Source organism: Tasmannia lanceolata, unplaced genomic scaffold (genome assembly GCF_043159265.1).
Source record: "Tasmannia lanceolata isolate RefF3 unplaced genomic scaffold, GAP_Taslan_0.1 ptg000013l, whole genome shotgun sequence".
Classification (NCBI taxonomy): Eukaryota; Viridiplantae; Streptophyta; class Magnoliopsida; order Canellales; family Winteraceae; genus Tasmannia; species Tasmannia lanceolata.
Window position 1 is genome coordinate 11,036,737 of NW_027518690.1, and position 16,454 is coordinate 11,053,190.

General features: G+C 38.3%; 1 protein-coding gene across 1 annotated transcript; it reads right to left on the reverse strand.

The window, feature by feature from the left end:
- Positions 1-2,785: 2,785 nt before the first annotated feature.
- Positions 2,786-8,814, reverse strand: LOC143890960 (protein neprosin-like). Its single transcript, XM_077395627.1, has 5 exons — positions 8,599-8,814; positions 4,991-5,152; positions 4,080-4,133; positions 3,850-3,996; positions 2,786-3,242 (listed from the first exon to the last, which is right to left on the reverse strand). The coding sequence occupies exons 1-5, from the start codon at positions 8,812-8,814 to the stop codon at positions 2,841-2,843; spliced, it is 981 nt and encodes a 326-aa protein (XP_077251742.1). The 3' UTR covers positions 2,786-2,840.
- Between the last annotated feature and the right edge of the window lie 7,640 nt (positions 8,815-16,454).

Below are 16,454 nucleotides of genomic sequence, written 5' to 3' on the forward strand. Positions count from 1 at the left end.
TTCAACAATGTGGCGGTTCTTCCTTTCAGCAATGCCGTTTTGCTGTGGTGTTTCAACACATGTAAGCTGCCTTTTTATACCATGCTCCTCGAGAAACTTGATGAACTCATTTGATACGAATTCTCCACCATTGTCTGTCCGTAGGTTCTTTATCTTCCTGTTAAGTTGATTCTCGACCAGAGCTTTAAACCTTTTAAAAATTTCAAAAACCTCGACGAAGAAAATACAGCCATGTATATCATGAATATTCATCAATAAATGATACAAAGTACCTCTTCCGACTGTGTGACTCAACAGGACTTGGTCCCCAAACATCACTATGAACAACTTCAAGAGGGTAGTGTGCCAAACTTTTAGAGGCCGTGAAGGGCTGCCTTGATGCTTTAGCGAATGCAAATGCTTCACTGATGACTTGCTCACAGTGTTGAATGAGAGGAATTCCAGTGACCAGCTTCTTTCTTGACATATCTGCCACCCTTTGAAAATTGCAATGCCCCAATCTTTTGTGCCAACGATGAGCTATGGCAAGTGCATAATTCTTCTTTGTCGGTGATCCTTCCATTGTTAGAGCAAATAGTCTTCCCACCTTCTTGCCTCGTGCTACTAAGTCACCATTTTCTTTCTTGTAGATCTCACATCCATTGCCGCTGAAATTGACATCATAGCCTTGGTCTACGAGCTGTCCTACAGACATGAGGTTCTTGCAGAGTTTAGGAACATGAAGGACATTAAATAATTTGTTAATACCTCCATTTGACTCTTGCAATTCAACTTGGCCTTGCCCTTTGATTTCAAGAGTGGTATTGTCTCCCGTTATGACACCCGAGACCTTTGTGAATGGTTCTTTGGTGACAAACAATTCCTCCCTTGGGGTCATGTGATTTGAGCACGCTGAGTCAATGTACCATTGATCATTTGCAAGATCTGATTTCTCCATCATGCACAGGGCTTCTTTATTCTTGTTATCATCACGATTTTCGTCTGGTTGATCTTCATATTCATCTACAGCGCTGTAATTTCCTTCCTTGTGCCAGCAGTCCCTTGAAAAGTAACCTCTCTTGCCGCAGTTGTAGCAGTTGAAATTCCTGCCATTGATGGTAGATAGTCGAGACTGGTTGCTGTTTGGATTCCTAGATCCCTGAAACTTTGCCTTTCCTAGAGGCTTTCCACGAGCATTAGTGAATAAGGCTTCGTTAGAATTCTCATAACTTTCAGGTTTGCTCTCCTGTTTACCTCTTTCAAGCAGGGCTTCTTCTTGAAGAAGGAGGCTCACTGCCTCATTCATGGATGGCTTCTCCTTCTGAATTAACACTCGCATAGCATCAAATTCAGTTCTTAGATTTTCTGATATGATGGCAACGCGAGTGTTATTCTCCATCTTGATGCCGATGCCCTCCCATTGATCACAGATGTCTTTGACCTTGCGAGAGAATACAGCAATGGAGTCTTCTCCTTGTTTGCTGGCTCGTAATTCAGCTTCCAAAAAGGATTTTCTCGCTCCACTTGCCTGTTCGTGCACGATGGCCAAGCTATCCCAGGCTTCTTTTGCTGAATCTAACTCTCTCACATATGAGAGCATGTCAGATCCACAAGAGATTTGGATTGCATGAAGTGCCTTGCCGTTGTTCTTTTTCCATGCATTTAAGCCAGGTTGATTTCCTTCAGGCCTGACATCAGATCCATCAACAGTATCCCACAGACCTTGTCCTTGCAAATAACTCTTCAGCCACACTTTCCAATTAGCATAGTTCTTCTCTGTATGAACTTCAGGTACAATTGCAATCGATGATGACATTGTGAAACAAGAACTTTTGCAACTTGAGAACAATTTGTATTCCTTGCTGCCTTCCCTCTTTTACAGCCAACCAAGCTCTGATACCATGTAAATAATTAAAAGAGAGTGCAAGACAGCAACCAAATAGATTGTATTTCTTTGATACTTGATGATCTGAACTTACGTACGACTGAATTTAAATAAGAAAAGAAGGCTAACTCCTTCCTACAAATAAGCAACTAAAAGAAAATGCTCCCTACAGATAAGCCACAACAGCACTACTAGCAATTTAAAAGATAATGCTAAATAACTGGTCCCCCAGTATCTCAACCACACCGAGTCTTGAGATTTACTGAATAACTAACCCACTAAGCAATGTTTTCGTAACAGTTGAAGACGTTTTGGCTGATGAGGCTGAAGAGGTAGAGGAGGTTAGGGCATTTCTGCTACCACATGGACTTCTAATATCAAGGCAGTGTGATTTAGTTAATCAAGCAACAATTTGGGTCAATATCATCTATACAAATCAAGGTCCCAAAGAGGAAAACAACCACGTAAATCAAGGCATCAATACAAATCCACTTCATGGTTTCATTGCAACACTTAGGGCACTTTTGGTTGCCAGGAATTGTTTTTCATGATAAATTAGGAGTCCTTAAGTAGAGACGAGGGTGAAGTCGGCTAAACGTGCCCTTTGAGACGCCAAATTTATCATGAAAACAATTCCTGGCAGCCAAACATGCCCTTATTTAACCTATTAAAATTATTAATATATTACCTGCTATGCCCATGTCATTATGTAAAACTACTTAGTAGAATTGATCAAGAATATATTTTAGAATTCTCAAATCCTTTTTATTGAGCTGTAGTTGACACTTGGTACTCGTGTGGTTCCAACACTTATGCTTGAATACATTATAGTTCAAAATTATAGAAATCAAAATGTAAATTTCAATAAAATCTGACAAGGAGGACGATGAATTCAATAGCAATAGCTCAAGTTATTATATGCTTAAAATGTTTACATCACATAAGTTTTGACACATAGATCTTCAAAGGAAATGATTCAAATTTTTTTAGAGCAAATTCCACCAGACCCACCAGGCCCGCCGAAAAAGAAAGCATAATACGATTGAGGCACTTTTGCATTAGGCTGAACATTGTAGCAATATTGGGCATCGTTAAGAGTAAAAAGAGAACCAGATTGGACATCTTGAGCTTTGCCATTTACATCTATAAGTTGAATGCGTCCAATGTAACATGCTTTCTGAAATTGTTGATCATCATGCGGGTACTGGCCACTCCCCATCTCAGGCCAAGGTTCAACACCGTCGTTATATACACTCCCTCCCCATTCAACAATACTAGAATGTCTAGCCAACGTAGAATTAAAGAGGGCCTTTGGCCAATATCCCACCTTCCTATTGTCCTCTCCATATAATAACCACCAATCTTTACTCACAGGATCCTACAATGAAATAATATTAGAGTAAAATAATTAAAATAAAAGAATCATGTCGGAATGACTGATTCACAAGGTGCAACCCATTGTAACTATATTACGATGAAAAATCAACATATAAGGGCCCGTTTGGATACCTCATATATTGTATTTGGATTTGGAATTGAGTTTTGAATACAAAATGAACAGATCCAGCAGCTCATGTTGAGGAAGAGAGAGGGGGAAGGGGGGTACTTCCTATTGGAAGGGAGAGGTTGAGAAGGAAAGAGAGTGAAGGAAACTGCCACATCTGTGGATTTCCAATTTCTTATTTGGAAATATGATTTTTTTCACTGTCAGCTGCTGAATTGGAAATCCAAGAATTTGATCAGATCCAAATTACAATGTAAAAAGGGCTGCAAATGTGAGAAATCCAAATCAAAATCTTCTCTGCATCCAAACGGGCCTTAACTGATTTATATCATTGAAAAGGTGAAACATACTTCTACGTATTTTTCTTTAGGAAAATATGCCATCAATTGTGCAACAAATATGGCTACATATATCAGTGATTTGCCTTTTCTTGAAATAAAATGTATGTTCTCAAGTTCGAGGTAAAGTGAATTGGAATTACCAAGTACATAGTGATTGGAAAGTAATACTGGCTTCCATTGTAAACCGAAGGTGTTTTAAAAATGGCGCCTAAGGGTGTCACTTTGGAAACTTGTACAAAACCTGGGCAGAGAACATCAATGCAACCCGTACTACCATAACCGTCTATCTGTGGGTATGCAAAAAACAAAGGAAAAATTAGTAGAGCATCTTAATAACAAATTTTAATGAATTCAAATGACACAAGAATACCGTCCAGGATGCAGTTAGGTGGGCGTGATCATCATGGTATATGCCATTATTTACCTAGAGATTTGAAAAAAAAAAAATCAAAATTAGAATAAGAGAATATGAGATAGATCTTCGATTTTACTATGATTGAACGTAAAATGGGAATAAAATAATTTTATGCCCACTTTCCTACCTATAATTGGACATAAAATTTGTTTATGTCCATTTTATATTGAAATAAATGGAGCCGAGCCGAGCATATTGTATGTCAATGAATTATTTGATAATGTTTTTTTTTCTAATTATGCTAAGATCACATCTTTTCCAATCTTGGAAATATTGTTTTTGATTTATTCTGACATTAGTTACATTCAATTGCTATATTTTTCTAAAGTATGTATGAGACAATTAGGGGTGTAGACGAGCCGAGCCGAGCCGGCTCGTTAAGCTCAAGAGCTCGGTTCGGTTCGGGTTCGAACCAGGCTCGAGATCGGCTCGGCTCAGTCAGGCTCAACCAGGCTCGCGAGCGGCTCACGAGCCTTACCTAGCTCGGGATATATTAAGGCAATAATATATTCACACCCCTCATCTTCCTTGGACAACCCTATCTAGTGTAATTTGACTACTCTTTATACACCAAGGGGGGTGGTCCAAGTAACAAATGGGGTTCCAAAAAAAAGTGACATATTTTGCCTCCCCCTTTCACTCCATGGACAACCCTTTTAGTGTATATATATTAAATCCTTAACGAGACGAGCCGAGCCGCCAAGCTCGGGCTCGGCTCGTTAAGCTTAACGAGCCTAGCCAGCCGGCTTGGTTCGGCATGTTAAGGATTCGAGCCGAGCTCGGCTCGAGCTTGAGCGAGCTTCCGAGCCCGAGCCAAAATTGACACCCTTAGAGACAATGGTCGATGGTGGAATTAGAGTACTTACCCACCATCCAGCTTGTATAATGTTTGAATTCTCATCTGGAAATAAATCACGAACTACAATTCTAGAACCACTATATTGATTGCGTATAGTTTTTGGCTCCCATAAATTGAGGTGTGCTCTGGATCCATAATATGTGCCCTTGTTTGTATATTGCAATGCATACTGAGTAATAAACACATTATGTTAGTCAATTAGCTAGCATTAATAAACAAACATAAAATACAACAAATTATATCACATATTGATAAGAAAATAAAGACACATTTTTTAAGATGTCCCAATTATGTCATTACTATTTCCCCGTATAAAAAGGTGCGGGTATAAGGAGTATACCGTACCATTACTAACACAGTAGATCAAACATGGAACCGCAGGTGAAGTGCACAATCCGAAGATTGTCCTAGAATCCACTAGGAAGAAGAAGAAGAACCCTAGAATCCACCAGGAAAGGAGAGGAGAAGGGAAGAAGGAGAGAAAGAGAAGCTCTTGCTTTATTCAATATTTCATGATTAATAAAACTACAGCTTACAACTAGGGCTGCAACTCGAGCCGGGTTTTACCCGACCCGCATCGACCCGACCCGAAAATAGCCTGGGTTGGGTTCAGGTTTCATGGGTTTCGGGTCGAGCTGGGTCGAGCATTCAAAAGCCCGCATGAATCTTGGGTCGAGCCGGGTTTGAAGGGGCCCGACCCGAGTTACATAAGTTATAGTATGTAGATTTTTTTCTATTGTTAGTTAAAAGTTAAAAGTGTAAACCCACGCACCCACTGTTATTGCGTGTGAGTTTAATTTCTGCTTCTATGAGTTGAGTTGATTCAAGTGTTTGATTCAGCATTGTTTGATAGTAATTACAACATTGTTTGATTATAGCATTGTTTGATTCAAGTGTAATGTGAGTATAATTACATCATTGTATGATTCAAGTGTAATGTGAGTGTAATTTCTGCTTCTATAAGTTGAGTTGCCTTGTCAAACAAGAATTTTCCTTAAAAAATTGCGTCAACGTGAAAAAACCCGAACCAACCCGACCCGACCCGAGATTTATCATGGGTAGGGCCAGGTTTGGGAATCGGGGGTTTTCCGAAAAAAAACCCGACCCGACCCGACCCGAGATATTTCTCGGGTAGGGTTGGGTTCTCCAAAACCCGACCCGCCCGACCCGAGTTGCAGCCCTACTTACAACGTCTAATATAAAGGAAATGAAATCCCTAACTTGGTAAACTTCTCTTAAAAGAAAGTCCTAAAATCTACCACATAAAGAAAGCAACTATAATTAGAATAATAATCTTGCTAACTAAAAAAATTCTACCAAAAGAAAGAAGTTACTACACTAATCCCAGTGTCCTATGTCAGCCACTCCTACTTGAGAAAAACTCGACCTGGAGTTTAGACAAAATGAAGAGAACAAGCTTAAATTTAGGCCCGTTTAAGAATAGATCTAAACAGATGAACTGCTCGCTTCAACCTCGAATTGAAATCCTTTCCATCGAATTAGATACTTCCAATTTCTTGGTAATCCGGCATGTGTGGACATAAGGTTGGACTTGATTTGACTAGAAATCAAGGCCTCATAAACTCTTCAATCTTGGATAGTTTTGGTAATATGTTTCCTTCACTTTGCTGAGTATGAAGGGTGGAATTACGGAGGTGGGGAAACTCTCTGTCTTCCATCACGATGCATCACCTAGTGATCTGGGTTCTCCAGGCTCTCTGAATGATGTTGAAGGCATATTTTATGTACAAGTAATCAACTCGGGCGATCATTTGTCTCCACCAACTCTGAATCTTGATTGTGGAACTGACATGCCTCTTAAATTCGCTTCTAACCCGATACATGTGCAATGTCTTTTGGATTAGGTGACATGCGGCTTTTCTCTCTGCACGAACTTTGGCCTTCTAGGCTTTCTCACGTCTCAATTTTGCTTGAATTTTAAAAGTCAAAAGGTTTTTTAAAATCAGGAAGTTGGTTGACTAGGTGTTTTGGATATTAGGGACGGCTAGGTTTCATGAGTTGTGGCAAGTAAGGGGTGGGGCGGAAATCAAGGGATTTGCGCTAAGGGAATGTCAATTAAGATTCACCAAGAAAAATCATTTCCATAAGTTAACATTCAGATCGGAGCGTTATGATCAATCTATGGAAATGATTTTTGGGGCACAACCTATTTAGGCTGTGGCCCATCTAATGGACGGTTTGGATCATCCTATGGTGCTGGCCATACCATACTTTTAATAAAGTGAGGAGTGCCATCATCAAAATACATTAGTGCTGATAACATTTCCCTTAGTAAAAACTACAATTTACAATGTCTTATATAAAAGAAATGCAATCCCTAAATTAGTAAACTTCTCTTAAAAGAAAGTCCTAAAACCTACCACATAAAGAAAGAAACTATAATTAGAATAATAATCTTGCTAACTAAAAAAAATATCTACGGAAAGAAAGAAAGTTACTACACTAATCCTAATGTCCCAACTCTAGATAGGGTTGTTAGAACTGGATGTAGTATTCAAAGATCAAAGCACACAACTTTGATACTACTTGTAGAAAATCAAGATCAAAGCAATAGAAGAAAAACCCAAAACCAACGAGCACAAACTAACAGGGGAGGGAGAAGGGAGGACGCGCGCCAGAGAGAGAGAGAGAGAGAGAGAGAGAGAGAGAGAGAGGAGGCACCCAAATTGTACACACCACTCACCTTTTCAATTCACGTTTTCCTCTTCACTGTTTTAACGTATTGCACTCTCTTTTTACAGACAATTATTCCAATCTATTGTTAACTTTACTTGCTGAAGTAAACAAGAGAATGTTTCCTATTCTAAAGGTAAATGATTTCAGCACAACCATGTTTTGATATATGCACTCATATATCTTGTCTTCTAGTATTTAAGGAGATGTCAAAAGGTCATTAAGGTTTCCAAAAAACTCTCACAAGCCAATTAAAAAAGAACAGACAAGCTAGAGGGCACTCATAACAAAAAGTTGGTGTGTTGATATCATTCCCCTTCAAAAAATACCACTTTCTAAAACCTAATTTTTATTCCTAAACAACCAAAGCAATTTCCTTTTCTAACTAAACACTTCATAAAATCTAATTAGAAATTAAATCTAAACAGAATTAGAACCATCTAAATCTAAACCTACTACTCTACTAGGTATGAATAATATAAAGCTTTCAGTTGAATAGATAGTAGAAAGATAAAGCAGTTCAACTAAAAAACAATGACTAAATTTGACAGGAAAACAAGTAAAGCCATCAAATGAATCCATTGGTTCTTTTTAATGAAAATATGATGGAATGCAAAGTTATCAAATGATTCCATAAGTTTTTGTAGTGAAATTTTGCAGGAATACATAAAATTTATAAATTTTGCATATTTTGAAACAACAAATTCATGATTTTTAATTGAGTATTGAGTGAATAAACTCACTTTCACGTCTAAGGTTTCAATTCTTTGAATTATAGTTGAATACTAAATGTGACTTTGTATGGAATACAAAGTTATCAAATTTTATAATGGGAAGACTTGGCTCACCTCACTTTCACGCCTAAAGTTTCCCCCATTATAAAATTTGCAGCAAAATTAGATGATACTAAATGTGACTTACACGATAATTCGGTTTACCAGGGGTTTGAGCATTTGAAGGATATACTTTCTCAAAATTTCGAGAAGATTTAGCCCAAATCAAATCTTCCTTTGTAATTTTCCGAATAGGAACTGTTCCCTGTGGGCACCCTCCATCCTTGAACCCTATCTCTAAAGATAGTCCTAATAATGAAGCTTGTTTATCTTTAATACCTTTTGGAAGGGATCCCGGACCCATCTGCATAAAGACAGTTCTCATCACTAAAATCTTGTTTTCATTTCCTTCAAAGAAGCAAACGTAATTTTCATAGATAATCATAGTAGCATCCAAGTTGATGTCAAAGAAAAAGTTATTCACAAAGTTAATACTTAACAGAGAAAAGAACATACCACTTAAAATAGTATGAACATAAGGAGGAAAGAAAAACCTGGATTGTATGATTCACCAGTAAGGGATGATCAAAAGCAGGTTGTTTGTTGATATCAACACAACTAAAGATCTGTCCATGTTCAGTCTGTAAAAATGTAATCGTTATCAATATTTGTATCAACCTACTAATATTAGATATGTTTGTGTGTGTGTGTGTTTACGCATTTGTGTGGGGTTTTATGAGATGAATAATAAGCATAACGGATCCCCGAATAATAAGCCCTTCTTTGGATAGGGTGTGTACCAAAAATTAGCCCTATAGGATCATCCTAACCCAATCAAAGTTGGAGTGGAAAATGGACAGACACTGTGTGTCCATGTTTCTGCCCATTTTCCCCTCCACAAATGGCAGGGTTAGGATGATCCTATAGGGCTGATTTTTGGTACACGCCCTATCCATAGAAGGGCCTTCCAAATGAATGCTTTGGATCCCCCAAAAAATGTGGGCCACATGTGTTTTTGAGCAGGTGCTTAGATAAGCTTATCTAAGCACGTGCTTAGATAAGCTTATCTAAGCACGTGCTTAGAAACACTTTCCTCATATATATATATATATATATATATATATATATATATATATATATATATATATATATATATATATAGCAGAAGAGAAAATGAGAGAATTTTGTCCATTTAACACGTCAATGTGAATGATTTTTTCCCTTTTTTTGCCCTCCCCACATATCTGTACATACTAGCTATGTGAGGGTAAAAAAGGTATGAATGTTCGGAATTATTTGCAAAATCGGTGTTCGGAATTATCTGCAAAATCTGTGGCATTAACACGTCGCTGGTAATTTTGAATCTTGTTTTGCTAGCCACCTTCTCCAAATGCCAAATGCTACGTCTCGCCCATCCTTTGGAATTGTATGTATTCAGAGATTTGTCTTACTAGATGTGATGCAAAACTGCACCGAAATACTATTTCTTGAAAGGTTGCTAGCAATAATACGTAAAGAAAGAAGCTAGCAATAATAATCATTACGTAGGAAAGTTTGGGAGGGAAATTATGGACAACGGGTACCTGGATATGACAATTACGGAAAAAACTACAAAGAAGAGGTATCAAAATATGACAATTACGAAAAAACTACTTTGCCTTATTAATTTTTTTAGGATATTACGAATTCCGCATACCTTTAAAAATATTTACAAATTCCGGGCACCTCAGAGGAACAACAGATTATGGAAACCTCTATAGATTGGAGGGGTAGGACAGCCTATGGAAATGATTTTACGGGCACAACCTATTGATGCTGTCTTCCATCACATGGACGGTTTGGGTCAACCTATGATGCGGTCCGTACAGTTCTTTGTTGGCCCATGCATTGCACGGGGTTTTTTACTAGTATATATATATATATATATATATATATATATATATATATATATATATATATATATATATATATATATGAGGAAATTGTTCTCAAAAAGACATGTGGCCCCACATTTTTTGGGATCCAAAGCATTCATTTGGAAGGCCCTTCCATGGATAGGGTGTGTACCAAAAATCAGCCCTATAGGATCATCCTAACCTTGCCATCTGTTGAGGGAAAAAATGGGCAGAAACATGGACACACAGTGTCTGTCCATTTTCCACTCCACCTTTGATGATGTTAGGATGATCCTATAGGGCTGATTTTTTGTACACACCCTATCCATGGAAGAGCCTTCCAAATGAATGCTTTGGATCCCCCAAAAAATGTGGGGACACATGTGTTTTTGAGCTATAGCTTAGGAACACTTTCCTCTCTCTCTCTCTCTCTCTCTCTCTGTGTGTGTGTGTCTCTCTCTCTCTCTCTATAGAGATATATATATACACACACACACACACACACACACACACACACACTCACACACACACATTTTTTGGGTGATCTAAACCATTCATTTGAAAGGCCCTTACATGGATAGGGTGCCTACAGAAAATCAGGTCTATAGGATCATCTTAACCCTTCCATTTGTGGAGGGAAAAAATGGGCAGATCTGTGGAGAAACAGTATCTGTCCATTTTTCCCTCCTATTTTGGATGAGTTAGGATGATACTATGGACTTGATTTTTGGTACACACCCTACACCCTATCCATGTAAGGGCATTTCAAATGAATGCTTTGGATCCCCCAAAAAATGTGGGTACATGAGTTTTTGACGCTCGAGCTCAGATAAGCTATCTGAGCACGAGCTCAGAAACACTTTAGTCTCTCTCTCTCTCTCTCTCTCTCTCTCTCTATATATATATATATATATATATATATATATATATATATATATATATATATATATATATGTGTGTGTGTGTGTGTGTGTGTGTGTGTGTGTGTGTGTGTGTGTGTGTGTGTGTGTGTGGAGGGGGAGGGGGGGGGGTTTGCTAGGAACCATTCATGGGCCGGGTGTTTCATGAGCGAGCAACCACGTCAGACAAATTAAATGAATAAGACAAAATCTGAGCCTATGTGGCTGCTCATTCATGCAATTGTCCTCCCGAAAAATGCCTTCCACAATGGTCCCTAGCAAATCTCATACATAATACATACACACACATTATATTATGGGAAAAGTGTTTGTGAGCTGGAGCTCAAAAACCTAGCGGGGGGCACATTGTTTTGATGATCCAAAGCATTCATTTGATACACCCTCATATAGATAGGGTGTACACAAAAAACCAGCTTCATAGGATCATCCTAACCCTTCCATTTGTGGATGTTAAAATGGAGGGTATAAACCTCCATAAATCTGCCCATTTTTAACATCCACAAATGGAAGAGTTAGGATGATCCTATGAAGTTGGTTTGCCAAGGTTTCTGAGCTATAGCTCAGCCTGAGCAAGCCACTATAAACACACCATCTCCATGTTGTTTGACTCATCCTACCCATTTATTATATAGCACCTCACACAGATAGGGTGTTCCTAACAAACCATCTCCATACCATAATCCTAACCATTCGATCTACAGGAGCCTAATTTCTAGCCATCCATTTTAAACCTCCACAAATCATAACCCTAACCATAATCTATAGAATGAATAGGTTGGATGAGTCAAACAACTATGGGAGATGTTGTATTTAGTCGGCTGCTCTGGTTGCGCGATACCTCAGAGACCTTTTCCCTATATATAAATACACACACACACACATATAGCTGTTATACCTTAATGGTCTTGACTGCTGGTTTATTGATAATTTTAAGTTGCCTCTCAATCTCCAAATCTTCTTCTTTCGACAGGCTTATGCTCCCTCTTCCTTCCACTCCATTGCCACTGTTACCAAGAGAAAGTAGTACAAAAAGTAGCAAAAACAATTCCTTCAAACCCATAGCCCAACCGTTAAGAAACGCCTCGCTCAAATTCTTGTAAAATAAAATTCCTCACCTACTTTTATACAGCAAGGATTCCTTGTCGAGGTAAGGAAAAAAATCTTCAAACTTTAAGAAGAGATTCGCAATTACTAAAACTTCCTAGGAGAGGATAAAAAAAAAGGAAGGAGTGATCCAACAAGATAACAACAAAACTAAAAAGGAAAGAGAGTTACTAGCACAAGATAACAACAAACTAAAAAGGAAAGAGAATTACTAGCATAAGATAACAACAAACTAAAAAGGAAAGACACTTACTAGGAGACAATAAAAAAGGAAGGAGTACAAGATATGAAGAAACTAAGATGGAAAGAGAGACTCGATAAGTTACATTGGCATCGGAGGTGCATGGAAATAATTATTGCCTAAAAAAATCAATTTGTTGGGCCAATCAGGTTTGAAGATCTGAACCATTCATTTGTTCGGCCTTCATATTAGTGGGCCGTGCCAGAAAATATATACATACCTCATACGATGATCCTAACCCTCCAATCATCCGTAGAGGGATTGAACCATATAGAAACCTCTACAGATCTAAAATTTGTTTTGTGCCAATTTTATGTCAAAAGAAGTCAGAAGAAACGGAAGGTAGGACTCCGTTTGAATTGCACAAAAAATGTTTCTTGAGGAAATTTTTTCCTAGAAATTTTTTTTCATTTCCACAATTTAGATGGAAGTGATATGGGTATGGCTTATTTAAAGGGTTACCATTATAAACTGATGGTCTGTCTAGATACCAATTGAACTCGGGCGATTTAATACATAGTCTCTGAGGGTTCCACTTGACTTCTTTTAATTTGCTTAGGCCCTCTTTGTTTTTTATTTTGAGAATTGATTTCGAGTTCCAATAAACAATTTTGGACCTGAAAATCAATTCTCAAAATCCAAAACAAACAGAGCCTTAGAACAACAAAGTTTTGCATTTTATAGTGGACTTCATGTTATAGATGTGATTAAATGTTCTTCCCTCAAGCTCTATATTTGCTTGATGAATAAATAATATAATGTAGTTCGTATGCTTTCTTGACTTTAAAAAACTAATTTATCATATTTATCCATCCTATTAGTAAGTTTTTTTTAATGTGGTATACAATATTACATCTACTTAGCTTATTAGAACTCCAAGTATATTACCTGCTATACCTATATTATTAAGCAAAACTATTTAGTTTTTATAATTGATCAAAATATATTCCCAAATCAACAAATCCTTTTTCATGAGTTTTTATCAAATTTGTCACCCCATACCCATGGGATTCCACGCTTAAGCCACATACATCAAAGTTCAAATGATAAAAATAATATTATGTGTTGGGGGTTAAATCGGTATATCCGGTACCGATCACCAACTCCAAACACAAAACACGCCCAACGTTAGCCCACGCAAAAGAGCTATCAACACCGACCCAATCTTCTCCCAACACCCGCGCCTCACACCATACCGAAGTTACATCTCCCATCATCGGTACCGATTATCCGGAAAATGAGGCACGACCGCGGGAATCCCGCCACCAAGCGGGAAATCCGGTTGACCGTTACACTAAACCCGCCTCTCACGTCCATGAGAAGAATAAAAGGTTCCCGCCAAGACCACCATCCCCCCAAACTCCGCCTGGATATTCAGGGAATCATGCCCCCACGATTGTAACTGCCTCCCATTCCGCCCCACATGGGCAGAATTAAGTTCATGACTAGCATCGTGGGCATAATTGGGGTCTCATCACCTATTGAAATTCCACTAGGCAACCCAACAGGGGGATGAATTGGGTTTCTTTTCAAAAAAAAATTTGAATGATTAAATTAACTAACCTTTGTTACTTTGAAATTTAAATTTAAAACTAAGGGAAAGAAGTTAGCAAGCACAATGAAGAAGGATGTGAAAGAAAAGGATGCACACTGTGATTTTTATAGTGGTTCAACCTTAGCACTTGCCGAGGTCTACATCCACTTGCCAATACCTCCTTGGCACTTCCACTAAGCGATCCTCCTTTCTTATTAGGCCAGATCAAGGAGCCCTCTTAAAAGATTGTTTACCTTTCTTACCGGGCCGAATTGTAGACCCTCTTTGAGCGAGTTGTAAAAGTCTTACAATGTTGAAGAAGACTATAAACTTTGATATGGCTTCTTGTAGGCTTGATTTACAATGAAGAACACTCCCTCACAATATCACAAGAATACAAATCATCTAGTTCAAATCCTCTCAAAAGTCAAAGTTGAAATCTCAGGCTCAAGAGGGTTTGTTGGGTCTTTAATGCTTAAGAATGGATTAACAAATGGTTTTCAAGCTGAATAAATCATATTCAATGTGTGGAAGAAGAAGTAAAAGAGAAGGGAGAGTCATTTATATAGGACCCAAAAAACAAGCCTTTTTCGTCTTTCCAACGGCTAGTTCGGAAGTCTCTCGGAAGCTCGGACAACTAGCCGTTAAAAAAAGATTTTGAAATTTACTGGATTTGGGCGCCCAGAATTTTCGCTCGGGCATCCAACCCGGGTGCCTAAAGAATTCTTCGGGCGTCTCTGAGTTTTGGGTCGCTTCGGTTAGAATTTTCTCCTTGTATTCGGGCGCCCAAACCTTGGGCTTCGGGCGTCTATACAAGTAAAATTTTTATAACTTTTTTCATTACTTGTTCATTCTACTTAAGGTCCTTTGATGGATCCTTAGGGTGTGTTATGTATGTTCATGAAGTCTTACATGAGCCTTGAACACAATTAGGACCTTGAGAGGTTTGATTTACATTCTAAAGTTGTGAAAAGACCACCTACGGCTTTGGCCTTCATTCTTGACATGCTTGATTGCTCGGTGGGTCTTGCAAGGTTGCTTTTCTCTTGTGTTTGCCATCCATGAGTCTTTGTCGTTCCTTGATTGCACTTGTCGTGAGACTATCCATGTGAGTTGCTTGTGGATTTCCAGAACTTGGATTACAATACTAACAAGCAAACCTTTACATTAAACATCCAATAAGTAATATTCTGGCAGGGACCCGCCATTGGAAGTCCGTTTATCAAAAACTATTCAAAGCAAACAATAAGAAATTAATAGCCTCTGATAACCCACGGAATTAGCCTAAATGATTTCGGCTCTCAACAAGCAATGGAAGCAGGACCTCAAAAGCATCCGTTGGGAACGCCCCAATATGTGCTTATGTGCCAATTTGGGGGGGGGGGGGGGAGGGTGTCGGTGTACGTTGAGTGGAGATTATGGCAGACTAGAAATTCAGGAAGTTCAAGCACTAGTACATAAGAGGGGCAATATTTCCATTCTTCTTGTTTCACCATTCATGTTAATTAGGGGGTCCTAGGCCCTCTTTGTTTTGGATTTTGAGAATTGATTTTGAGTATAGAACCTACGTTGCATTCGACAACCATCCATGGAAAGGCTTCTACGGATTTTTATTTTTATTTTTTGTTGCATAGAATGGAAAATTCTGAAAGATGCAGTTCACTTCCCTTGGACCCATTTGGGATTGTCAGAAAAACATTTCTGATGGAAAAAATATTCTTTGGGATTTTCTTTCTTTCCATGATTTAGAGGGGAATTCTATGATTATGGTAAAATACAATATGAATAGGATTGGTTCCAATTATCTTTTTCATCTGTAAAAAAAAAGTAGGAAATTTTAGAAATATTTTTCCTTGTAAAACATTTCCACAAAATATCCAAACAGGGCCTTCCATCAGCCAATAATGTGGCCCACACTATTTTTGCTACACATGCCAAGCATAAAAACACTGCGTTGAGGGGCCCCATTACATACAAGAGAATAAAATCAATGTACGCAATGCTTAAAAAAGCATAAATATGAATTCTGTGTATGCATCAAACCATGCAATTACAGTTAAAAAATTACCCACATTGGCAATTATTGGGCTGGATAGGGCCCATGACGGCCTCCCCCACCTTTCTCTTCTTCATCTGATTAAGAACATACATGGCCCTAAAAACACTGCATTGAGATCCCCCACTACAAAGAAGAGAATAAAATAAAAATAGCATACACATGAGTTCTGTGTATGCACCAAACCATGCAAAATACAACGAAAAAATTACCCACATGGGCACTTATTGGGCTGGATAGGGCCCATGGAGGCC